The 24,091-nt window shown below is 50.8% G+C and overlaps 10 protein-coding genes across 10 annotated transcripts; 4 read left to right on the forward strand and 6 right to left on the reverse strand.

The window, feature by feature from the left end:
- Positions 1–102: 102 nt before the first annotated feature.
- On the reverse strand, positions 103–480 carry LTR84_012047 (uncharacterized protein; the record flags this gene model as incomplete). The annotated part of the gene is made up of 2 exons (XM_064855572.1): positions 103–385; positions 455–480. The coding sequence occupies 2 exons, from the start codon at positions 478–480 to the stop codon at positions 103–105; spliced, it is 309 nt and encodes a 102-aa protein (XP_064708232.1).
- Positions 481–1,683: 1,203 nt separating this feature from the next.
- On the reverse strand, positions 1,684–4,473 carry LTR84_012048 (uncharacterized protein; the record flags this gene model as incomplete). Its single annotated transcript, XM_064855573.1, has 2 exons — positions 1,684–1,938; positions 1,993–4,473. 2 exons carry the CDS (start codon positions 4,471–4,473, stop codon positions 1,684–1,686), a joined length of 2,736 nt encoding a protein of 911 aa, XP_064708233.1.
- A 1,136-nt stretch (positions 4,474–5,609) lies between these two features.
- On the reverse strand, positions 5,610–7,397 carry LTR84_012049 (uncharacterized protein; the record flags this gene model as incomplete). The annotated part of the gene is made up of 1 exon (XM_064855574.1): positions 5,610–7,397. One exon carries the CDS (start codon positions 7,395–7,397, stop codon positions 5,610–5,612), a length of 1,788 nt encoding a protein of 595 aa, XP_064708234.1.
- Positions 7,398–8,776: 1,379 nt separating this feature from the next.
- On the forward strand, positions 8,777–10,297 carry LTR84_012050 (uncharacterized protein; the record flags this gene model as incomplete). Its single annotated transcript, XM_064855575.1, has 4 exons — positions 8,777–8,855; positions 8,937–9,255; positions 9,598–9,711; positions 9,781–10,297. The coding sequence occupies 4 exons, from the start codon at positions 8,777–8,779 to the stop codon at positions 10,295–10,297; spliced, it is 1,029 nt and encodes a 342-aa protein (XP_064708235.1).
- A 994-nt stretch (positions 10,298–11,291) lies between these two features.
- Positions 11,292–11,847, forward strand: MSRB2 (Peptide methionine sulfoxide reductase B2, chloroplastic; the record flags this gene model as incomplete). The annotated part of the gene is made up of 2 exons (XM_064855576.1): positions 11,292–11,385; positions 11,483–11,847. 2 exons carry the CDS (start codon positions 11,292–11,294, stop codon positions 11,845–11,847), a joined length of 459 nt encoding a protein of 152 aa, XP_064708236.1.
- Positions 11,848–12,057: 210 nt separating this feature from the next.
- Positions 12,058–13,804, reverse strand: LTR84_012052 (uncharacterized protein; the record flags this gene model as incomplete). Its single annotated transcript, XM_064855577.1, has 2 exons — positions 12,058–13,605; positions 13,727–13,804. 2 exons carry the CDS (start codon positions 13,802–13,804, stop codon positions 12,058–12,060), a joined length of 1,626 nt encoding a protein of 541 aa, XP_064708237.1.
- A 709-nt stretch (positions 13,805–14,513) lies between these two features.
- Positions 14,514–15,359, forward strand: LTR84_012053 (uncharacterized protein; the record flags this gene model as incomplete). The annotated part of the gene is made up of 1 exon (XM_064855578.1): positions 14,514–15,359. The coding sequence occupies one exon, from the start codon at positions 14,514–14,516 to the stop codon at positions 15,357–15,359; it is 846 nt and encodes a 281-aa protein (XP_064708238.1).
- Positions 15,360–16,089: 730 nt separating this feature from the next.
- On the reverse strand, positions 16,090–17,822 carry LTR84_012054 (uncharacterized protein; the record flags this gene model as incomplete). Its single annotated transcript, XM_064855579.1, has 2 exons — positions 16,090–17,031; positions 17,121–17,822. The coding sequence occupies 2 exons, from the start codon at positions 17,820–17,822 to the stop codon at positions 16,090–16,092; spliced, it is 1,644 nt and encodes a 547-aa protein (XP_064708239.1).
- A 1,974-nt stretch (positions 17,823–19,796) lies between these two features.
- Positions 19,797–21,439, forward strand: LTR84_012055 (uncharacterized protein; the record flags this gene model as incomplete). Its single annotated transcript, XM_064855580.1, has 3 exons — positions 19,797–19,801; positions 19,858–19,864; positions 20,147–21,439. The coding sequence occupies 3 exons, from the start codon at positions 19,797–19,799 to the stop codon at positions 21,437–21,439; spliced, it is 1,305 nt and encodes a 434-aa protein (XP_064708240.1).
- A 135-nt stretch (positions 21,440–21,574) lies between these two features.
- LTR84_012056 (uncharacterized protein) lies at positions 21,575–22,457 on the reverse strand (the record flags this gene model as incomplete). The annotated part of the gene is made up of 3 exons (XM_064855581.1): positions 21,575–21,948; positions 22,023–22,136; positions 22,196–22,457. The coding sequence occupies 3 exons, from the start codon at positions 22,455–22,457 to the stop codon at positions 21,575–21,577; spliced, it is 750 nt and encodes a 249-aa protein (XP_064708241.1).
- Between the last annotated feature and the right edge of the window lie 1,634 nt (positions 22,458–24,091).

A 24,091-nucleotide genomic window follows, 5' to 3' on the forward strand; every position in this document is an offset into this window, starting at 1 on the left:
CGTGTCGTCTCAGCTTCCCAGTGTCTACACGCTGCATGTTTCCCCGTCTCCCAACAAGATCCAAAAACTCGCTACACGGCAAAAACTCCACATTCCTGTCTACTACCCAAACAACAATCCCCAGATCCAGCCCCCGACGTAATATATCAACAGCAGGGCCACAATAAGTATGCCGGCGAGTTTCAAGACAGCCATTTTGTCGCCCTGTTTGGCCATGCGGGTCAAGCGGCCCGCGCTGCCCTTGATGCTCGTGCTCATATTGCTGAAGACCTCGTTCGTATTGTCCAGCGTATCTTGGCTGCGTGCATTGTCGTAGATGTCGAGTGTGATGTGTTTCAGCGCCGAGGTCTTTTGTGATAGCGAGGCGAGGAGTGCATTATTTTGCCTGGTTTTGGATCGTTAGTGCAGGTTCAACGTAGAGTGGCTGAGGTGCGAGGGAGGCTGGGAGACTCACTCTTCGCGGGCGTAAGCGTCTGACATGGTTGGGTTGTGTTGGTGGTTTGGGGGTGGGATGGCAAGGAAGTGAGAATAGGAGATGGTTTTCAGGGCGGCGGCGGAGACAGTGCTGTTATGTTTGTTTGTCGGATTTGGAGGCAGAGTCTGTAGAGAAGTATATCCGGAGGGAATACACGAGGCTCAGAGTACTTGTGAGGACAGAGGGGTGCTCAGGCAGATGAGTAAAGTGGTTGAACTATGAAGTCCGTGGGTCGCAGGAACTTGAGGCAGAGCAGACCCCAAAACTTGGTCACGGGTTGAGCGGAGTTCAGGATGATCCGATTTCCGAAGTCTCGTTGCCACCAACGTCACATGAGCGAGGCACGACGAGGCTGCCCAACTACCAAAGGAATGGTCGCGTGCCTCCTTCCGAAGGCCGATGTTGATACTATTCTGCAGTGAGGAACTCCTCTGTAATAGCACAACAATCGTCACGGCTCCTGCATCTATCGACGCGTTACACTTCATACAGAACAGCAAGGATTTCATTAACAGGTCATTTCGCCGACAGCCGCCCATGTCTTATCCTCTTTATCCCCTTCTGGTAGAAATGGTATATGTATAGATAGATTGGTGTTGTTGGCTGGGTCGTACGAGCCCGTAAGCCACAGTTGATTTGAAGATCTTCTCCTCCCGTTTCTCTCCAAATTGACATCCAGAATCATGCTTCGCTTTCGCTCCTGCTCTTGCGTGCTACACTCGTCCGCTCTCGGGCGGATAGGGAGTTTTTATTTCGTTATCAACAACATCAGTCGCATCAGTGTCTGCTCCGACCGATTTGCTCACTCTCTCCACACACACAGCACACAGCACACAGCACACACTCACACACTTGTTCACAAATACAACACAAAACACATATGCGATTGCATTGAAGAGCCTCTTCTCCTATCAAAAAAGTAAGGGTTGTCGACATCACAGAACAGCTCGTCTTCGGAGAATATAATCATGCCCAAAGATTCCCGAGTGTAATACATTCCATATTCCGCCGTCCTCCCAATCCACAAACCTGTATAATTTCCCCGCTATGCTAGAAAAATGTTGTGTTTACAATCTGGACTCTTTGCTCTGGTAGACGAGCGGGGAGTCTCGAAGAAAGTTTGTTCAAATGAAGGAAGAAGGGCAAAAGAGACGTAAAGACCTCTGTAGACGTAAAAAACTTGCTTGAAGCCACTGCGAATGATTAAATTACCACATTTCGTCGTCGTCATCGTCCGCTTGGGACCGGGACGGTTGTCCCTGTTGTTGTTGATGATGTTGATGTTGATTGTTGGGAGGGTACTGGTTATGATGACCCCCTCCATATGATGAAGGAGACCCCTTACTTTGCGCCGAATGCTTGCTACCCCTCGAGGTGGGTCGTTGACCGTTTGTATCGTGTTCTTCAGCACCGTTATCTTCATATTGCTGCTCCACAGGGTGCTGCTGTTCATCTTGTTGTTGCTGCGAGTATATATCAGTATATCTCATCAAGACTTGGGACATCCATAAACTTACTTGTTGGTACCTTTGGTATTGAGTGAACTCATCCGGTTGCTGGCTCTTCGCTTCCTGCTTTCGCTGTTGCTTTGCACTTGTAGGCAAATTCATCTGAGGATGCATTTGTTGGACTTTGGCCAAGTAGCTATACATGAAGTTACTCAACAACACTTGCGAATAAAGGGCGCGTCGTGGATTGGCCAACTTGATGTGTGCCATACGGTAAATCGCCCTCTCCTCCAATATTGAAAACCTCGTCCAATTATAGTCGATGTCAGGCCGTAACTCCCGGTATGGTGGTTCCGGGGAGAGCCCTCGGTCACGGTACTTCTTGCCCCTTTCCTCTTTCTCGGCTTTCGACTTCTTCCCTCCAAATAAAGATGAGAATAGACTCTCCTTTTCCTTTTTGGATTCTCCACTGGACGCCTTGCGCTGGCTTTCCTTTTTACGTTCTTCCTCGAGTTTGAGATTATCCCGATCCAGAACTATACTTTCACGACCCTTGCCATTACCCTCAATTGATGTTTGGAGGACATCGAGTCTTGTGTTATCGTGTTGCTGTGGAGGCTTGGATATTTTGGCTTTAGGCTTCTCCGGCTTCTCCTTATCCCCATCTTGCTTGCCGACTAGCGATCCCCAACTCCAGCCAGATTTCTTCGTCTCCTCCTTTTTCTTGTGGTCAGCTCGCTTGTCAACCGTAAGTGTGGGAATGTATGATAGATTACTGGTATTTGTATCGTTGCCTGGGAGCGGTGATGGCTGATCTAGACTTTGTGACGGACGGGGTTGGGGAGGCAAATTGTTCCCTCTCGGGGGTGGAATGCCTGTGACACTTGGCATTGATTGTTTGGACGGTAAGGAAGGCCGCTGAGGAGAAGAGTGTTTAATTCGGTCCTCTCGAGAAGACACTCTCTCCGGATGTCTTATAGGAGATGGTCCAGTATGGTTTGTCAATTGCATAGAAGATGTTCGCGGGGGTTGATTCTGATGTGTGGTTTCTTCGGGCGGTGGTACCTCAACTATCTGAGGGACCAGCTGTCTCTCGACGGAAGAGCTCGTGCGTGGTGGAGATTTGCTGCCCACCGGTATCTTTCTCAGCTCGGGCATGCTTGATGTACTCGTTCTTCTCACAGGATCATCATCGTTGAATATAGAGTCGAGGTTTGAGGGACCAGCCAAACCCATACCTGCTGAGGGCGGGGATGGTTCTCTTCCTCCGGGCCTAGAGAAGTTCGTAGGGCCATTTCTCGATTGACCTGACGGATCCTTCAACGTCTCAGCCAGGTTGGAAAGGTCCATGCTTGCAAAGCTAGGCATGACGGGCACAGGTGGTGTTGCCGACTCGGGTGTCTCAGGCCGGCTTCCGCTGGGACTCCCTGTAGCGGCTCTCCTCGCGGCTCTCTGAGCATAAGTATTCGTATTCGCCCCTCTCCCTTTAACGCTTCCGGCACGTCTATAAGTTGTCCTTGTCGAACGCTTCAGACTTGAGCCGGGCACTGATGGTAATATTATATCTCCGGTTTCATCTGTGGCGGGGCTCTCGATAGGCGGGGCTGTCGGAAGCACAGTGTTATTTGCGACTAAGGATTCGAGCTCCTGAAGGTTCGGATCGACTGGCACGCCTCGACGAGATTGAGATTTCTTTCTCTCTAGCCTGTCTGCCCCATCTTGATAACCAACGGAACTATCGATTTGGCGTGAGAGCATCGATTTCTTTCGCCGCAAGCTGCTAGCATTGCTTGCACTCTCCACACTCAATGAACTGGATCTCGAAGTGGATGGCGATGCAAAAGCAGAGAGTTCTCCTGACCTTCTCCTTATCTGCTCTGCTTTGCTATCCAAGAACGATTTGAATTCTTTTGGCGCCAACTCGGGATGGAGACGAGCGGGTACCCAGAAAAGCCGCGAAGCATCATCCTCGCTGGCATTTGAAGAAGGGGCATTAGGCATGCCGGCTGCATTGAGTTGTGGTAAATCGGGATCATCTGTTGCACCTACGCTCATGGACATCCGTCTTAATGCTTGTAAATTGCTCAACTCTTGCGCGACAGCCGCCGGACTAGATTCATAGTCGATGTCATTAAGAGGGAAGTGTGAGGTTGCAGTCTCGGATGGTGATCGCTCCCTGGATGTGGATGGTGACGAGGGTGGTTGTGATTGATTCTCCCATGAATAGGATTGGGTGGGTGAGGGCCGAGAGAGCTGGTGGGATTGCGTGTTGGACATGTCGCTTGAGGAGTCCCTTGAATGTGTTGGAGGCAGTTGTTTCCGAGGAATAGACCTTCTTCTCTGCGCTACATCATGATCGATGTACTCGCCATTGGTCGCGAATTGGTGTTGAGATGTGAATTGAGGGTTGGAATAGGGGGGTTGACCGCGGGAGTCTTGTTCGGGTTCATCACCATACATATAGCCAATAGCTTCGGTAACATGGTGAGTCTCATCACTTATCGACAATTGAGGAAGATGGCCTCTCCGGGCTGCGAAGCTCCCCCCCATGTCGCGGCTCCGTGTAGACGTCTGCAGGCCAAGAGATGTTAGTCAAGACTTTGGGACAGGGAGTGCTTTGTGGCCACGGCGGAAGAGTAGGAAGTCGATCCACCGATGAATGCCAATAGTTCAGGGAGTGTCAAGACCCTCTCTTTGGTTCGTCGGAAGAACTGGAGTACCAACCTGCATCGAGTCGACCAAGCCGTTCAATTTGTTCCCGTCGCCAATCCTCAGGCGATTCTTGTATCAGGCACCGACGGACCTCCTGCGCGCAAAGACCTACAGGTCACTGCTTCCAATGGTTCTCTTGTAATCATCGGACTTCGTTGTGGAGAGGCATTGAGGGGATGAAAGGAGGATTGATCAAGATGGACAACGATTGGCAGGTGGTATCGAGGATGGGGTCGTGGGTTGTCTATGTGATTAGATTGTGAGCGTGAGCGTGATGCCGATGATATTGGTATATGAAATGATGTGGACCGGATAAGCCATTCTCACAATGATCAGGATGAGGTCAAGGGAGTACGGGAGCGTGGTATCTGGCTCTGCCAAATCAGGCTTGTGGATGATGTGCAGTGCGAGTACCAGTTGTAGACAGTGCCTAGGTACCTAGTTAGTAGAGACAGACCCCCAATGGCAGCAAGATGGGAAGCGGCGCCAGTTAGGCCAATTGGAAGCGACCAGGGATGGGAGATGCTTGTTACTGTTTAATTAGGCACGCCTTGGGCGTGGTGGCGGCCCAACTCCGCAAATCATCCCTTGGATGTGCGCTCCCAAGTCTCCTAGCCATCACCCCAGGACGACATTAGCCCACCTAGAAGCTTTAAAAGTAGAAGCCCTTAGGGCACTTAGGGTCTCAAGCGGGTCGATCGTGCTCCTGAATGCCAAGCGATACTTATCTAATTACCGCAACCCTGATGCAATTCATACTTTCGGAGCACGAGAAATGAACTCCATACTCCTCGTGGATGAAATATGTAGGTATTCTGGACTCCTGCGAGTCTTCCATGAAGATATTTCCTTTTCTGGCTTGCTCTCGTGGCTTTCGTAGGTCACTTACGACCGCTACGTTTCATATCATAGCATAGCTGATTTCTTTCGTTCGTGTCTGCTCAAGTCATACATCCCATCTCTAAATTCCGCTACTAACCCCAAGGATTGTCAAATGGATCGCTTCCTCCCCCAAATCCACCACCGCTCTTGGAGGGACCGGCGACAGGTGTCTGTGATGTCGACGCCGAGGTCCATCCGCCGAAATCTTCATCTGCCGTCACTGTAGGCTGCTGAACAGTTTTGTTGTTTGACGATGATATCGGCTCACCCCATCCTCCTGAAATGTCGTTCGGTGTGATATGGGCAGGTGGCCTTCCCAGTTCAACCTTTGGCGGCGCTGCCGGCACTGGTGCTGGAGCTGTTGCAGGGTTCGCGGCGCCCCAAGGACTGTTGTCATTGCCAGAGGAACCCCATGGATCAAATAGAGCAGAATTGGTTGGCACGGCCACCGGAGCTTTTGGGGTCGGCGCTGCTGCTGCTGCTGCTGCTGCTGGCTGTGAAGACAAATTGAATGCTGAATTGAATGTGTTGCTACTGTTGCTCGTCATCGGAGATGCTACCTTGGTTGGGGTTGGTTTGGGAGGAGAGGCCGGGCTAGAGCTGGCAAATCCACCAAAATCGTCGTTTGCAAATAGGTCTGCTGGTATAGAGGCTGCTACTGGCTTCGCTGCGGCTCTAGGAGGTGAGGCTGCTTTGATATTAGATGTAAATGAAAAGTCCAAACCATTACTTGTCGAAGGAGATGTGACATTTTGTCGAGGGGCCGGCGCCTTGGAGGGTAAATTGTCAAAGAAGCTTCCCCCACTCAATGGAGGAGGGGAAGTCACTTGTGGTGCGGAAGGAGTCGCTTTGGCAGGAATTGAGTTCGTGAGACTGCTCAGGCCACCAAATGCCGACGAAGTCTGAGGCGCGGCTGGTTTTGGTGCATTATTGCTGGGAAATGTTAATCCACCAAATGCATCTGCAAGATCTCCGAATGCCCCTTGCTTCCGCGGTGGTGCAGTAGAAGTCATCCCACCAAAGGATGGCTCGCGTGCATGCTGTGGCTGAGGTGCTGGCTGCGGCTTTGGCGCACTGGCATACAAGGAGAGAATCGAGCTTTTCAAATCTCCTCGAGAGTTCGCTGCTGCCCCAGGATTGGCGGCTGCGCTTGAAGGCCGAGCACCACCGGCCGAGGGAGTACTGCCAAAGAAATCCAAACCTAACAGAGAATCCTGTGGTTTGGGGGCCGGCTTCGGAGCTGGCGGCGCTGTTTGGGTTGGTCGATTGTTTGGAATATCTGCAGTGCTAGGTCTCACTGGTGGCGGGGCGGGAGCAAAGTCGTCGAACAAGTTGACATTCGCTCTAGGGGCAGGTGGGGGTTGCGGCCGAGATGGTTGACCTGCTGCCTGACGTTGAGAAGCAGATCTTTCGATTTTGGCCTTCTCTTGCACAATACTCAGAGGCACATTATCATCTCCCTCGGTATCCAGTGTTGCTGGATCAGGCATAGGCCCATCCATCACCCATCTCTTGGATTCATATTTGGTCCGGATGAAGTTCTCAATCTTTGCCTCAGAGGGTTGGTGACCAGGTGCCAATTTAGCCTCCCAGTATTTGTTGGCTCTTGTATTTCCCCATCTTAATATGCTCTGAAGTTGTTCATCGGTCCAAGCATCGAGGTCAACAGACTTGACCCTGCTTATATGTGTACCCATCCCACGATGAATGCCAGAGCAGCGGATGCAGACAAACACCCCAAGATTCCAGCTGGCCCATCGTGGATGTTTGTTTCGCTTGCAATCTGCACAAACTTTGTTGCCATCGAGTTTGACTAGGGCTTTGAGGGTTTGGGCATTTTGTGTGGCCCTGTCGGCGCCTGCAGCAGGCCGTCGGGACATGATCAAGGGAGTGGCGGTGATTGAGCCAACAACAAGCGAGGTCGACAACGAAAATGTACGAGCTTTGTGTTCAGAAATAGCAAACAAACACGTCTCGCCAAGTCTAAGGGAAAGAGGGAGAAGGAAGAAGGAAGAAGAGCGCTGGTCAGTGGTCACTTGTACCTAGGTATGGATACCTAGATGGTTTGCAGGATGAACTCAGTCTCCAAAACGCTATTTGAGACCCGTCAAGTTGGGCAGCGTTGTCCAACTTAAACGCTAGCGTGTGAATAGCGCATTTGCTGCTTTCTGAAGACCTCAGCTAAGTGGCTAAGTGTTATAGACAGTCGAATGTTCCACCGTAGTCTTGGCGCTCTGTATATCAGAGCACTGCATCCCTACGAGTACTCGTAGGTCCTCCGTCAGCCTCGACCTAAACCACAGGGAAAATTGTCTGCATCACGACGATGTTATGTATTCACACCGGGCCTTCAAAACCCTATTGCCATAAAGAATGACCTGGAAGTCATGGAAGCAACGACGCGTCATTCAGCACCATTCGATGCTAATGGGTGTTCGAGGGAGCGATCGTGAACACTCTCAAAAACACACTTCCTTGCTTTCTCATCATATTCGACGTGATTCCCACCTCAGTATATATGCAGATTCGATGGCAGCGCCCAACTTGAAGAGCAATTATAGACTACTCCACTACAGTACTCCATTGTCAACAGCTAGCGATCTCACGTGCGGTGATGGCTCCCCTGGCCCCTGGACCCCAGCTTTCAGGGAGACCATGACATAACCAGAGCACATTGGCCTTCCTCAGAAGAGGGTTTATATCACGAGTTCCATGAAATTCCTACCCTGCAGATCTCTTGAGAAGCCCCTCGAAGGTCTGTGCTTATTTATCTATGGATCTTATTGGGTGCGAGATTGGCTTGAATCTTCTACTCTGGAAGATATCTTGCGAGACACATCAATTGGCGCTGACCAGGAACATCTTCTGGACTTCGAGATATCAGGTTAGTCCTATCATGTTGCACCTATGCAAATTGTTCTATCTTGATTGGCAAAGGGCCGTCTCGCGTATCGGGGGCGCATGAGCAAACATGCTTCACTTTCCCGAATAGGAAACGTTCGACGAGCTCAAATTAGGGTTTGTTACCTATATCAATTTACAAATCGGCTTTCTCATACGCCGTCGAGCAATATGGACAAATTAATAGTGTTTGACATGTTCCGACTGTTACTGCTCCCTTGCATCGGGCGGGGTGGTATTCCCAGATGACCCACAACAGGATCGAATTTAAAGAATCAACCAAACCCATCATGAGGCCTGCATTCCTCAACCCATCATCCTTCGAATAATCACTCCTTACGTCCTCTTATATTTCGATATGCTTCTCGAAACTTTGATTGCAGTCACCGCCTTGGGTACTTTCGTCAAGGCAGCCCGGCCCGAAAATGTCACGATTTGTGAGTTAGCCGCCAGAAGAACGGAAGACAGCCTTAGACTGTGGCTACTACTTGTTTCCATCTACTAACAACATCTTCCAGGTGACTGGTACACCCCGCTGATCATCGGAGAACCGAACTCGCCAGATAGCCAACAAAAGCTTATGCAGCGAATAACTCACACGTTCATTCTTGGGAACTATACCACCCCAAACGTGGGCATCAAGGTCGCTGGCGTTGCGGCTCCAGGGAACTTCTCTGGCCACGAAGTCAACATTCTGAACTATTTCACCGGTGCTTATTACTCTAGCAATGGTTACAACAACACATCCACTGGCATTGCCAAAAACTTCTTGGACGACGGTGGCGCCACAGCTTTACTGGCTGATAAGCCAGCTAATACGAAGACATCCAATCAATAGTATGAAGTTCCCCCTACACCACGAGTACTGCTACCTTAGGTCTATGCCCCCGGAAAAAGTGAGAGGGAGAGGACTTTCTCCCTACTGCCTCGCTTACTGCCCCGACAGGTAGAGGGAAGGGGAGAGTGCCCAAAGGAATGTGGGAAGAGAGGACCCAAATCACTTTCTACTTACGTTCGCTGGGGAAAGGAGCAGTCAGTGAGGCAGTCCGGGAAATCTCCAACCCCCTCTTCCTCTTCCCCGGTGACCGGTGGCTCCCTTCCTCACTTCCCCCTGATGACCCCTGGGGAAAGTGAGTTGAGAAAAGTTTAAATAGTATACTGACCAAGGGTTAATAATAGTGCTCTCTTAACTCACGTTTATCAGTACTTCGGTGAGTTTTACGGCTGCAGCGAGCAAGGCACCGGAGACTTCCCCAAGTACAAAGGCGTCGCGAGTATGTATGAGGTCCACAAGTGAGTACCTACCTCTCCACCCTAAAATCTAAACAACCATAGGCACACTCATGCTTACATTTGTTTCAGATTCATGAAATCTGACCCATACGAGAGCGGATACTTCAACGAACAAATCGTGCTAGCTGCTAAGTCGCTTGGTTTCGAACAAGCAGATTGTGACTTCACCCTGAAGGCTCTGGAAGCCACTTTCGGCAACCGCTGCTCACCAGCTGCACCTGTTATACCAGCCTCTGCTGGTCCTCAACTTCAAGCTATCTGTGTCTCGGAGAACTGCCCACTCGACCCTAACGCTACTTGCTCCGCCTATCCAGACGAAGGGTTCGTCCCCTTCCCCGAGATCGCCAACGCCACTCTGGCGGGTGCCGTGGTCAAGGAGAACGATACCTCAGCTGCTACAACCGCCTCTCCGTCAGGTACAGGTTCTCCTGCCGCTTCTGGTAGTGCATCAGGTTCTTCCACCGCCTCTGGTTCTGCTGCAACCTCTACAGGCGGTGCCTCTACTCTTGAAGTGAGCAGTGCTTTGAAGGTCATTGGTACTCTCATCACTGTTGTTGGTGCTGGTTTGTTTATTGCACCGTTGTAGAGTCGCAGAAACATTCGTGAAGGATATCAATGCATTTATCTGCAATAAAAGAGGTTGATGGCCATTGCAAGCAAGGTCTATGATGTATTGAGGACCATCTGTGCACAAGGCAGGAAACGAGGGAAAGGAGGGAAGCGGAAGGAGAAGGAACAATGGGGTGGGAGTCACAAATTGTTGGACCATATGTAATTCTGTTTCGAGGATATTAAAAGCTGAGACTGAAAGTCGAGTCGACTCTCGAGCAACCTGTTGGAAACTTGAGGATCCCTCGCAAGCCATAGTACCCGGTCACCAATACTGGATCAATCATTCTCGATAAGAGATCCATCCAGGTGCGAGATCGAGCCGCTCATTCAAAAGCATCGTAGTGAACCATTGTCTTTTGCATGCCAAGGGATAACCACAAGACCTCCTTCTCCAGATTATATCAGACCCTGACTGACTAAGCCTTGGTCACCATGCGCTGAATCATGGACCTATTGCCAACGCCACAAGGATTGAGCACCCAACGAGAAATAATTGCACCTGGAAGCAAGGAAAAAGCCGCCGACAGCTCCTGGGCACTCCGTCGCTTCGTGATTCGGGCCACATATGACTACGTTAGGTCAACGTAGGAGGCCATGGTGTCCGACTATGAAGAGTGCAAATAGGTATCAAATGCTATTTTTAAACACATTGCCATCCGAATACAACCAGTTCCTCGGTCTAGGATTTCGTTAAGTAAGAGGTCTAGCATGCTCTACAGAACTGCGAAACTCTTGATCTGTCGTCTCAGAGCGTGAAACAAGAGAGTGAGCTCACCTCGTCTGGTCAGCCTCACTCCCTGAGCCGCCGACCCTATTATCGTGAACCCTTGCGGAGCAGGCCGTATGAAGATAACCAAGATTAGTGTTCTATCAATTCGATTCACTCGAAAGCGAGCAAGTCAATCAATCAGTCGCCTGAGACCAAGTCCAGCCAACAATATCTGAAGCCGTTGTCCTTGTTCCACGCAATGTCGCCCTCCCTGGATTCATCACCATCTTCTTTGCCCGCAGTATTCCCAGGCGCGCGACCGGAGGAAGAATGGCGGGCCCTCCTCAATGAAGGTATACATCTCCACCAGCGGTCTCCTCCAATCCAAGACACACCGATCATGATAAAACGGCCAACTACCCAAATACTAACCGTCCAACTGAACTACAGAACAATACCGCATCCTCCGCCAGAAAGGCACGGAGAAGCCCTTCGCCAACCGCTACGACAAGCACTACTCCACCCACGGCACGTATAACTGCGCGGCATGTGACAAGCCATTGTACCGCGCAGACCAGAAATTCAAGTCGTCGTGCGGCTGGCCCGCGTACTACGACAGCATCCAGGGCGCGGTGACGAGGTTGAGGGACCCACGGTTTCCTGACTCGCCAGCCAGTGAGATCGTGTGTGCGAATTGTGGGGGTCATTTGGGCCATGTCTTTGCTGGCGAGGGGTTTCCTACGCCTACCAATCAGAGGCATTGTGTGAATAGTGTGAGTATCCGGTTTGAGGATGGGGGATTGGAGCGGGATTGATCAATGGTTGCATTGCGTCGATGGGGAGATGAGTTGGCTGCTTGTGAGATCTTGGATGGAATAACTAATACAATGATTGCGCCACGTGGAGGTTTCCAGGTTTAAGGAAGCGAACAGAAAAGTCAAATCGAACTCTCCCGGGGTAGAAGTTATATTTGTGGATTGCTTTCTCACTAGGCCGACTAAAGGCCGACTAACGGTATGAACGAGTCAATGGCGTCGAAGCCTTCCAGTCACGATCAACTCGCCATGCCCAATCTCAACCTTCCAACCTTCTCTGATTAGCATTTTGCTCACTGCAGGTCCTATTCTCGGAGCATGATTCTTGCTGTGAGTACCTACGCCGGTCACGATCTTGAAGCCAGCTCTCATGGGTCCGCCGCCTCCTGAAGCGTACTTTGCATCGCCCAGGCTATCCCACCAGCCTTGAGTCCTGTCATTGGCGATTCGAACCGCATCTGCCACGCTAACTCCATGAAGGTCAAGGGTAGTTGCAGAAGATTGTCTCGCGACATGTGTGTCTGCTTCCGCTGCGTAAATTTCTTTAGCCGCTCTCATTCGTTCATGACCGACTTGAGCATAGTAGGCTGCTGCTCCGCCCATAAGTCGATCGGACTTGCCTTTCTTATAGGCTGCGCTTGCCTGGCTGAAGTTGTGCGAAGCGGCTGCTTGATGAATTGCAGCTGAGCCTCGTGCGTTAGGTTTGATAGCTGACCAAGTTGAGGCCGAAGGTGACTTAGAGCGTTGAGGACCGTCGTCCTCGAGTTTGATAGGTACATATTGAGGGCTCAATGTCAGATCACTTCTCTCACGTTGTCTGTCGACACTCATCATAGCTTCGAGCAATTCTCGGGCAGCAGATGGAATATTTCGGGCCAGGCTCAGTAACCCATAAAGGAGTTCTTTTGGGACAGTCTCGAAATCGGTATTGAATTCGGCAATCTGAAGCTCAACCAGAGCCTCTTCATCGATGTCAGGCTTGTATGTGGCGCTTTCTTTCATAGCGAGTGACCGAATGGTCCGACCTAGGTGAGCTCGGTTCGAGTGGTATATCGATCTGACGGGTTGTGGTTGGAGATGAGTCCTGGAACATATGAATTGTACGTCCTCAGACATGGTAGACCAAACATTCTGGCTGTTCGTCTCCTCTTCAGGTAGATATGAAGAAGCAGAACTAGCTCTTGAAGAATCCGTCGTTCTTTGCCTTCTTCGCTTTCTGCTCTTCCTTGAACCATTAATGCCTTCGGCAAAGCCGTCAATTCCCTTGAGAACAGGGATTTCATCCAAATGGTCCCCATTTCCTTGCTTCAGAAAAGAGAGGTTCAAAAGTTCGTCGGTCGCCTTGTCCAAGAAGCCTCCATGACTTTCGAGGATGGCGAGCAGTTCTTGCTTTGGAATATCGGGAAACACGTTGTTCAACCAGGCAGTCTTTGCTTCAATGGACGCATCGTTCAGATCATGGCCAAAAGTGTCTGAGCCGTTTCCCAAGAGTTCCGAAATTCCCGTTGTTATGCTTGTAACTCCAGTTGAAGCTGCATCTTCTGGGCCTGACCTTGAAGTGTCTGTGTAGTCTTTTTGTTGACTTGGCCCTCCAGTTCCTGATGGGTCAAAATCTGCCGCATCTTGTTCCAAAGCACCTGCCTTAAGGCTTTCAAGTATGGCTGTGATTGCCTCTCGATCTTGGGGAAGCTCGTATTCAGAGGTGATCGCATAGAAGAGTGCCTCATCCAAGGGAGGACAGTAGGTTGTTCGGAGCGCCTGTGATGTGTGAGAATAGTGCGCGATGGATACAAGAAGCGTCTGACCTCAAGCTCCAAATTCATAGTATCCATAACACTAACTTGAAGTACGTGGCGCTCTCTGAGCGTCGACTTCTAACCAGGCTCACGTCTGGTTTGGTCGTATTTCTGGCGCAAACTTGTGCTTGTGACGAATGGTTTTTGTATGCGCCTGACATTCAAGGGGGAAGAGAAATAATAGTTTAGTGTGCATGGTGAAGTCCGAGAGGCAGTGTTGCTTGGTCGTTAATATCGAGAATTAAAGCGTACAGGAATGTCGAAGTCATGGAATTGCAGTGCAAGTGTGACTCGAGGGGGTCATCCATCGGTGGAACATCAAATGATCGTGGGGGTGCGTCATTATCAAGTTCATCTTTAGTTCGTAGCAGGCACCCAGTAGGCGGAAAAACTTAGCTTGCTTAGGCTTCTCTTAGCGCCTGGGGATACCATTAAAACATACCTCGACATGAATGCCATGGAGTAAACTTCTTAGACCACCGTAGCGTTTAGTCTTCATGAAGGCTTCGTACACAGACCTTGGTCTCACCCCCTGTGGAGATACAGTGAGTACACCGGACAGGGTGGCATCGTATTCTACTATTCACGGCCGCCCAGAGTCTTGGTAAGTCCCATCCAAGGTGGACAGTCAAGTAACATCCATGCCACTTCAGCCTCAAATTTTCCGCAAGATTGGGTGTTGGTCAGAATACGAGGTATTGGTTTTCCCTTACATCTCAACATCCCAGATACGATGAAACCGAAATATTTGATCGGCGTGATGCCGCCCACTCAGACGCTGTCAATACCGTTGTTTGAACTCGCGCCCACCTTTCTCTACGTTGTTGTTCGTGATATCCAAGTCAAACACACTCGTTCTCATCGGTCAGCATGAAAATCACTCTTGCTGCGGTCGTTCTTGCAAGTTGCGGCCTGGTACTTGCAGTTCCCCCGGGTCAGGGCCACGGTGTTTGCAGCAATCCTCGCCGGTACGAGTGCTCTGGGGGGTATCACCCGTCCTATACCCGGAGCAGGCCTTCGATCACCTACTCGTCAGGTGTACACTCGTTCAGGTCAAGCGTGGCCACGTCTCGCCTGCCTTCCTCGACCAGTACGCCCACAAGCACCACTACAAAAAGGTCGACCACGACATCCACGACGACCACAACGACCACAACGACCACGACGACCACGACGACCACGACGACCACGACGACCACGACGACCAGCTCTGCACCACCCGCTGTGATCACATGTGAGCTGGGCACCGCGTTCGGGTACCAGGAAAGCGATTCCAACACGCTCAACACCCAATCCGGGAACGGGTGCAACCGGTGGGGATGGTATGAGACACCGACGTTGGCGGAACTGCAAAGCGGCATCAACGGCATCCTCTACGTTGGCGCTGGAGGCAATGACATCGCAAACGCCATCAACGTCGGAGAGTGGACGGCGATCGCCAGTCCCAGCGGTGGCGTGACCGTCACGTACTCGCTCGCCCCTGGGTATTTCATCGACGAAGCTCACATCGACCTGGATTGTCTCCCCATCGACACCTGCGCTCCGGGCCAGTATACATTCAACTCTGGCGCGCTGCAGAACCTCCCCATCTACCTCAACCCGACGCCACTCCAGTATCCGACGTGTTCTGGCGGATCACAGCCTTATCTTATCGTTCATGGCTCAATCAACTATCTTACGACTGCTACGACCTGTGCACCGCCAGTCGCCACGTAGAGAAGAGAGCGTGTTCAAACCTCTCGGCTGGGTCGATCACGCAATCGGGAAATCGACGAGTATAACGTCAAAGACATGCCTTGTAATTCTTCCACGTAACTAATGGAGTGTAAATGAATTTCAACATCATAACTGTTCCACGTTTGTTTGCCCGCACAGTGTTCCTGCTTTCACTTCCACGCATCTGGACGAGTGAAAAGTTGAAGTTGCAGTAGAGAACGGACAAGGCTGTGCGAATAACTGGCAAGGCTGTGGAGATACTTTTCATTACCAGTTAGCAAGGGCGCCAATAATAACAGAGTTTTGCCCACCGCGATAAGCCATTCTCGCTTATTATTTGGAGAGAGAGGGGGGGGGGGGAAGGGCGGAAACTCAAATACTGAGGGGCAATTCAAGGCTCAAGGCACTACGAGTAACTAGCAGATACGTGACACTACTCGTGCTCGTCCTGCAGCAGGGGGCCATGAGGTAGTCAGATTGAATCAATGGAGCCCTTTGAATATCAAGCACAAGTAGAGTAGAGGACGAATTTAAGCGTCTTGGGAAATTTAATGCTTTGTTGGAAATCATCACTGTCGTAGCTTCATACACTGCAAGAAAAAACACTGCTCTCCACTCCTCAAATCCCATGATCTCACATGCAGCCTCGGTGCATGGATTGATTCGAAAAGCACCGAACACCTCGGCCATGACGACTGACATGCTAGCTCCCTCATGTGTTGGAAAGTATTCAAACCTCCCGCCATGTGTATCCCTTCCGACCTAGGTCTGGGTCTGGCGTCTTCATGGCGTTTTTATCCCCAAAGGGATCGTCGGGGTCGTCGTCATCCAATTCACTTTCCGACTCACTCTCACTTTCAACCTGCCTGGACTTGTTGAAATTTCTCGGACTTACAGCTGTCGGCCGCGGTGGAGGCATTGCAATGTGAGCAGGAGGACTGGGCCTAGGCGGTTTTGGTGGTGCCGAGATACTCAACCCAGCCACCATCTTCTCTGCTTCTCGTGTAGCTGCTTGTTCGCTCTTGGCCGCCTGTCTTGATAGGTGTTGAGCTTCCTCCATCTCACTGTCTGAGTCATCGTCTACTGACTTGTCCATGACCTCAAAAGCCATGAGTGCAGTCACGAGCTCTTCATTTGCATGAATAAGTCCTCCGAGGAATTCTTCGGTTTCCACGAATTGGATATAACGGAGAATCTGTCGACGTAGTTGTTTGCATGTCTCGAAGCGTTTCATCACTTCAGGATTGTCGGAAACCCGCTCCCTCTCTCGATTGACCAACCTCAATGCATTGTTCAGTCCGGTCGAGGCCACCGAGGAGGCAGCTATGCCTTGCAAAATCTGCGGTTTCTCCCGCTCGAGATTAAATCCCTTAACCTTGCCTTTCTTGTCTTTCTTGACCTTCTTTGGGCTGAAGGTGGATGATTGACCCAATGTCACCGGTGAATGGAGTTTCCGAGATGTCGGGGGACTTGCGGGCTCTCCCATTCTTGGGATGCTGTCGGATCTGTCCCTTGACATTTCAAGTTCTCGTTCACGTTGCACATCCTCTTCTGTTTCCCGGAGGACTCTACTCTGTTCTCGTCTTTGTTGGGCAGGCTTTTGTGTCTTTGGTAATTGATTGTAAAGAGATTTGGCACCCTCCAACCCGGGATTATCTTTAGAACTGGCAACCTAGTATGTGAGTGTTAGAGTTGTTGATGGCCATGTGAAAATTGCTCATGGCATCATGAAGTGCTATGAGATTTATCCTTAGGACTAACCCATTGACCAAATAGGTCTTTGCACTTGGTTCGAACGTCTTGGTCGGACAATGGGTCGACAGCGGCAATCCGTAGGCGTTCGAGAAGTGGACCGTCGGAGAGAAGTGCTCGTTGAACTCTAGAACCACCGTTCTGTAGCAAGCCATCAAGAATGCTGAGAGCACGTAGCTGGCGATGAGCATTGCCATACTTCAACTTCTTTCTCAATGCCCTCGCTACCTCTTGTGAACCGGTGGCCTGAAGCTTGATGACTTCCAGAAGTTCTGGAACTCCTGCAAGGTCATCTTCTTCGTACGTTTCGGAGGTCAATTGTTCGACATGGACGGAGACGGCGGAGAATGGCTTCTTCTGTTTGTGGTAATGATAACGGGTTATTAACTGAAACTTGCGGCGTGATCGATAACAGCAGGCAATATGTAATAATGAAATGAGGAGGCGCTTGCATCCTCGAATTTCCGGAGGTGGTCGTCGGCGAGGAATGACTTGAGGATATGATTGTTTGGGGTAGGCATCAAAGGTCTGGTGTATCTTTCTTCGACCACAGCATTCGCATTCTGCAGGGCCACCCTCTTCACCAATGAGATGTTCTAGTTCATCCACTTCGTTCTTTTCGTCGTTGCCATTGCTGATGAGATCAACGAACCCAGCATCTGGCGTACATGCTGGGGCGTGGACGAGAAATAGAGATAGGTGTGTGGGCATGGTTGGTAGTATGGCGGGGTTGTTCAGATGTGGGATGGTATCGACCAGGTGGTTCACGACATGGTAGGAACAGGCATGGAAGGCGTGAACAGGAGGGAAAGAGACTCACCGAGGAAGCAAACATGGCTATTCAAGGCCCTATGTAGTCAGAGAGGCAATACGGAACCCTTTCACGCAGATTGGGACCAGGTGTGGTGGGAAGAGCATTAGTTCTGAGTACGGAGGACTAGCAGACAGGACGGGCCAAGGTCGAGTTGTGCACAAGTTGACCATGGCACCGGCCTGGCTGGCGGAGTGATGCCATGCCGCCTGGACGAGTACTGCAGGTGACTTCACAACTGAGCTTCCCGCTCGTCTCACTCGCAAGAGGTCCCAAGAAAAGCCAAACTAAAATGGATACCAGCAGGGGCCACTGTGGAGCTCGAGCGGGCCCACTGTTTGGCAGCCGACTGCCTGGAACTCACCCATCGTTGCCTCGGAATAGGGGTGCTTAAAGTGCCTATGAAGCCTGGAATCCTCCAGGTCCAAGTATCCTTGTGGCCATTCGTCTGCAGAGGCAAATTAGTTGGCCTCTTTTGGTCAAGATCAAGAACGATTTTTGCCGACATCCTGCCAACGCTTCGGTTTGCGCCGTCCGGTGACGGTGAATTAATTTGTTTCCAAGTGAGTCTGAGTTTTTGATTTTTTCATGCCTGGCATGATGTGCTGGGCCAGGTTGAAAGAGGCTGAGTCCAAAAGCCTGGAGCTCGTGACACAAAGTTTGCTATTCTTTCACCCACCTGGGCGGCCCTCTCTCCTTGGATTGGAGTACAACAATAACTCATCTGACACCTCTCTGGAATATCCTCGTGTTAATTATTGTCAGAGAGGCAATTAACGCCACGGGGAATCCGTAATTGTATCTAGGTGACAAGGAACAACGCCCTAGGCGCCTTCCAGCTGTCAGTCTGACATATTTCTCAACACTGATCTGCTTTGATTGATCTTCGGCGTCTTGAGCGTGCTCTTTTGAGAGCGGTAGCATACACAGAAATCAGAGGCCTGTGGTCCAAGCGTCAAAGCAAGTACCACGAGGTAGCGGCTGGTGGAGCACTTGTCATCGGGGCAGCCTCCACGCCCAAAAGGAAGTACAGTAAACATGGGTTTAGGCAAGGCTAGCTGACTTTGACTCAATCTGTTGACCACAATGCAGAGTATCAGCAAATGATTCGTTCGTTTGCTGGCCTCACCGCCAGGCGACCCGAATTGGTTCTGGGCTTTATATCCGCACATACTTCGTAAACAAGCAGACTATCTTAGACCCCTTCATTAGCCGAACACATGCAGCCAGCGAACAAACTTGACAATAGTTTATGCAGTGTCGGGGCAAAACCGAACAGAATGCCGTACCTGCTTCGATCCTTTGCTTGTTCTTCACAACCAGCAGACCAAGTGCCGGAGTTTGAGCATTACATTGGTCCGAGTATTATTCTTGTCCTCCACAGACTTGCTTTTCCTGGGGGGCCAGCCAAGGGTGGTCAGCACAGAGCAGACTTTGTTTTCGTGATGGATACCGAGAACACGAAATCACATTACGGAAGTTCCGAGGCCTTTTCACGGTCAGTGCAAGACTCGGCCACTGTCAGTTTCGTCATTGTTGACAATCCTACCCCTGCTCGTCAGGTCTGTGATGTTCTTAGAATGGGTGATGGCGTGTGTCCTTACAGCATGTTGTCTTTGCTTTTGCTCTCGATGCAAGTTGTTGTGCCTGTTGCTCAAGCCACAGGAGAACTAAGATTAAGCTTGGGCCATGTGGGAGGAACTAGGGCTTATACCCTGGTCCAGGCCACTGGTCCCCTGGGGCTTTCCTTGGAAGTTTGAAGATCGGGATCGGCACTCTTTATTGTGGCTTGCCCCCCCAGATCATTAGACACTCTAGCCACCTTAACGCCTAAAAGCGCCTGGAGGAGACTTAATCACGCCGTGGTGCGGTGGATGGCGTGATCATGGCGGGCATCTGACCACGAACAGACTGGGCATGACTTACATACCTAAGTACCTGGGTAGGTATCTATTTCATCACATCAAAACGGCAGCCAAATGCCCTCCTGCTCGTCAAACTCATGGAAAAGCTCTGTGAGGTGCATCATTTTGGCAAGATCAAAAGATCACTGAGTCTCGAAATGTGAGATACTGCCAAGACCATATGTGAGCATCCTCCCCATCTGCACTGCTGTTTCCTACCCCGCCAAATTCCTGCGATCAAAGATTGGGTCATCGTGACTTGTGAGTTCCACGACTTTTCTTTCTTTACATGAATTTTCGGTTCCACAACGTACTACCAGACGACAAACATCTTTGTGATCTGTGCTGTCACCATCTTTATTGCAACCCTCATCCTGGCACCCACTACGAGAACCTCACCCGCAGCTTTGACTCGTCTCGCCAATCTCGTCTCACAAATACAATTGCAACCTACCGCCGGCACACACTTCAGATCAGGTCTTGGCATCAAATCATTCTTCACCGCCCCTCAGTCCAACCTCAACGAAAGTGGACAAAGACCACCAATCATGGCCTACGAGAAGGAACTCAAAGTTGCGCAGCTGGCTGTCGCAAGAGCCTCCATCTTGACCAAGGCAGTTTTCCACGAGAAGGCCAAAGGCACAGTCTCCAAGGATGACAAGTCGCCCGTGACCATTGGAGACTTCGGCGCTCAAGCCCTCATCATTGCCGCCATCAAGCACAATTTCCCACAAGACGAGGTTGTCGGTGAGGAAGAGGCATCTTCACTACGAGAGCAGAAAGATCTTTCCTCCCAGATATGGAGTCTCGTCAAAGATGCCAAGCTCACCGACCAAGACTCGGACGCTTCACTTGGCGGACCCATCAAGACAGAAGACGCAATGCTCGAGGCCATCGACCAAGGTAACAGCGCCGGTGGCAACAAAGGCCGCATCTGGGCACTCGACCCCATCGACGGCACCAAGGGCTTCCTCCGCGGCGGCCAATACGCCGTGTGCCTGGCACTGCTCGTGGACGGTGACGTCAAGGTCGGCGTGCTGGGCTGTCCGAATCTCCCCGTGGACGATTCCGCCCCGCTGACCGAGAACATGGGCGCGGACGCGACAGATGCAGAGGGCAAAGGCGTTCTTTTCTCCGCCATCCAAGGCCAAGGCGCAGCCTCACAGCCACTGACCCGCGGCCCAGTCACGGCCGGCCAGCCCATCCACGTCAGCAACATCTCCGACGTCAGCCAGGCCGTGCTGTGCGAGTCCGTCGAGGCAGGACACTCGTCCAAGGGCGACAACGCCGAGATCGCCCAGAAGCTCGGCATCACCGGCAAGCCTGTGCAGATGGACAGCCAGGCGAAATACGGCAGTGTGGCCAGAGGAGCCGGGGATCTGTACTTGCGCCTGCCGGTCAAAAAATCTTATGTCGAGAAGATCTGGGATCACGCTGCTGGTGACTTGATCGTCAGAGAGGCCGGTGGTCAGGTCACGGATATTCACGGCAACAGGCTGGATTTTGGACGAGGACGAACCCTCACCGAGAACAAGGGTGTGGTGGCATCACCGGCTAATGTTCACGCTCAGGTTTTGAAGGCTGTTCAGGAAGTGCTGTCGGCCAAGCTATAGATTATGGAACATTGTACAAGAACGGGAGTCAAAAGCACCAAGAATATTGGTACATAAAATACTTGGTTTACAGGTACAATCGATACAGTGTATACAAGACATGTTCGATCGAACATGAATGATCTAGCCAGCTCCCTATTTAGCTTTCTTGCCCTTCAGCTTGATAGTTTCGTCGTTCACAAAGATACCCTTTCCCTTGTAAGGTTCGGGTTTTCGCCATCGACGGATGTCAGCAGCGAACTGTGTGACGACTTGTTTGTCACAGCCCTCTAACAGAATTCGAGTCGGTTGTGGAACACTGGCCGTCACCCCCAGCGGAACAGGCATCTCTACTGGATGTGCGAACCCCAGCTTAAGATTCACGAATTTCTGGCCCGGATATTCGGGCTTCTTGGTGATCGCGGTCGTTTCAATCGTGGCTCGGTAGCCGACGCCCACTAGGCGGAGGATGCAGACATGACCTTCGGACACACCAGCCACGCTATTTTGTACGAGAGTGCGCATCGTCCCTGCAGTGTCTTGTATTAGTGCATGTTGATGATGAGTAGGGAAAACTGCAGCTCGTGAAGTGCCGTTGACATACCCCACATCGACCGCTGGTGTTTTTCAAGCGGATCCTCAACATTGATTACAAGTTTCTTTCCCTCATCTTCCTGTGATGTGGCTACATAGGGTGGTAGAGGGACAGTGAGTTGACCTGCGACGGAGTCGTTCATTAGCCATCCCATCCATTTCTAGAAATTGTCCATTTCATACCTAGAGGCCCCGTCACTTCAACTGCAGTATTGGCCGTGTCTGGATTCCTGCTTCTTGATATTCCCTTTGGCAGATCGAAAAACTTTAGAGTGACTTCCGGAGGTATCGCTATTGCTTCGCGACCAATCCGTGATCTCTGGGTATGACTCGAGGAGAAGGGTCGGGAGGAGATCGATGGTAGGAGAAAATATGGGATCTCGCGCGTCCGGCTAGCATCAAGCACCAGCCTCCGGAGTGAAGGCTGGATGCCGGTGCAGACCATTCTTTTGTGGTTGAGTGGCTTTCGGTTCAGTTTCGTCCTCCTGTGCTCGTGCGAGAAAGTCGGCGGAGGATGACGACTACAACTCCGGTGGTGTAGACAGAAGCTGTGAGGCCGCAGAAACTTTCCCCAAGCTTCCTCGAACTATTTACCAACGACGCAGTCGATAAATCGTCGAGAGGGCCGTGGGAAGATAATTTAGAACTTGTAGAATTGGAAGGAGCCAATTAATTGGAGATTGGGTTAAGGTCACGTGAACAGCCTTATTGTCCGGTATTCGAACAGATCCCACCCATTTTCCCATTTCCTCACGACCCACAAACAACTCTCATCCATGATTCTCCCTCGACCAAGTCTAATAGTCAGACCGAGAACAATAGCAGATCCGCGTGTTTCATAGTACATCACGAATGACCATGGACGGAAGTCCGCTCAATTGGGCCATTCGGCTCGATGAAAGCCTAGCCTGGAAGCCTAGCAGATATCTATCTGCAGCTGTCTCGCATACCGAGCTGCAGTTATAGACAAATGCTGGCAAAGTGGGCATCCTGTCATTGGAGCGAGTTTTGCAACCCATGACGGACTAAGTCTCTCTAAGTCAAAAGCGCAGGCTTGTGTTTATGGATGAATGGCGTGCAGCGGTGGAGCGAGCGCTCTTCACTTTGAGGAAACCCTCACCGCGGGTCCTCAGGAACAACAAACAGGGTAAGGGAACAAACTCAGGATGTTAAATTTCGATCCAGTGGTAGTATTTCCAACTCTGGAAATCCGATATTGAAAGGCTAGCAAAGGAGGAAGCGAGGCGGTGATGCTCACCATAGGTGATTGAGCGGTGGGATAGAGCCCTTTCCGACAACGATTTGCCTTCACTGTGACCTAGGTAAGCAGAGCTACACAAGTCGCTGGATTTCCTATCGAAGAGCGCCCTTTGAAGCATCTGGCCGTGGAGTCCATTCGATACAAGCTGCTGTATCGTTGGAATCTCAGTGCTCTGGACTCAGCAATCGGTGTCAAAATATTGAGGATGACACACAGTATAATGTTCCAGAGCCTGTTGCCCACTAGCTAATGGTCCTACGTGTCTCAAATGCTACAGTACGAGATTTTCTGGTCCTCCTATGAAGAACTCGAAGACAGTTGCATGTGAGGGAACACCTAGATGCTTTTAGCCATTCAGTAAGGCTGGTACCGCCTTAATGAGTGCTAAGTCCAGTAGCTAGAGTCTTTGAAAATGGGGGGTTCTCCAGGCACAAGATCTGCCCCTACAAGCCCAGCGTGAGTCACGCGTCGAGACGCGGTACCAGGTGGATTTGAACTTCACTTCACTCCCATCCCAGCTTCTGGATGTCACCATCAATCACAATTCCACCAGCAAATTGTCGCAAAGTATAAGGCCAATACCTGTTTTACTCAACTGGGTCTGCTGTCCGCCTTTTATGGTCGAAGATCACACCGAGGCTGAGGTGAACACCTGGAACTTGTGATACTTAGAGATTCACTTCTCCTCGAACCTTTCTTATAAGTGTTATAATTTTCTTTCAGTCTCCTTCCTTCACTGCTCCTGCTCCACCTCCTCATCTATATCAATCTTTGCTACATCTTAAAAGTTGTTACTCCTTCTCTTTCCAATTTGGTGT

The sequence above is a fragment of the Exophiala bonariae genome, assembly GCF_035927105.1.
Source record: "Exophiala bonariae strain CCFEE 5792 chromosome Unknown scaffold_7, whole genome shotgun sequence".
Classification (NCBI taxonomy): Eukaryota; Fungi; Ascomycota; class Eurotiomycetes; order Chaetothyriales; family Herpotrichiellaceae; genus Exophiala; species Exophiala bonariae.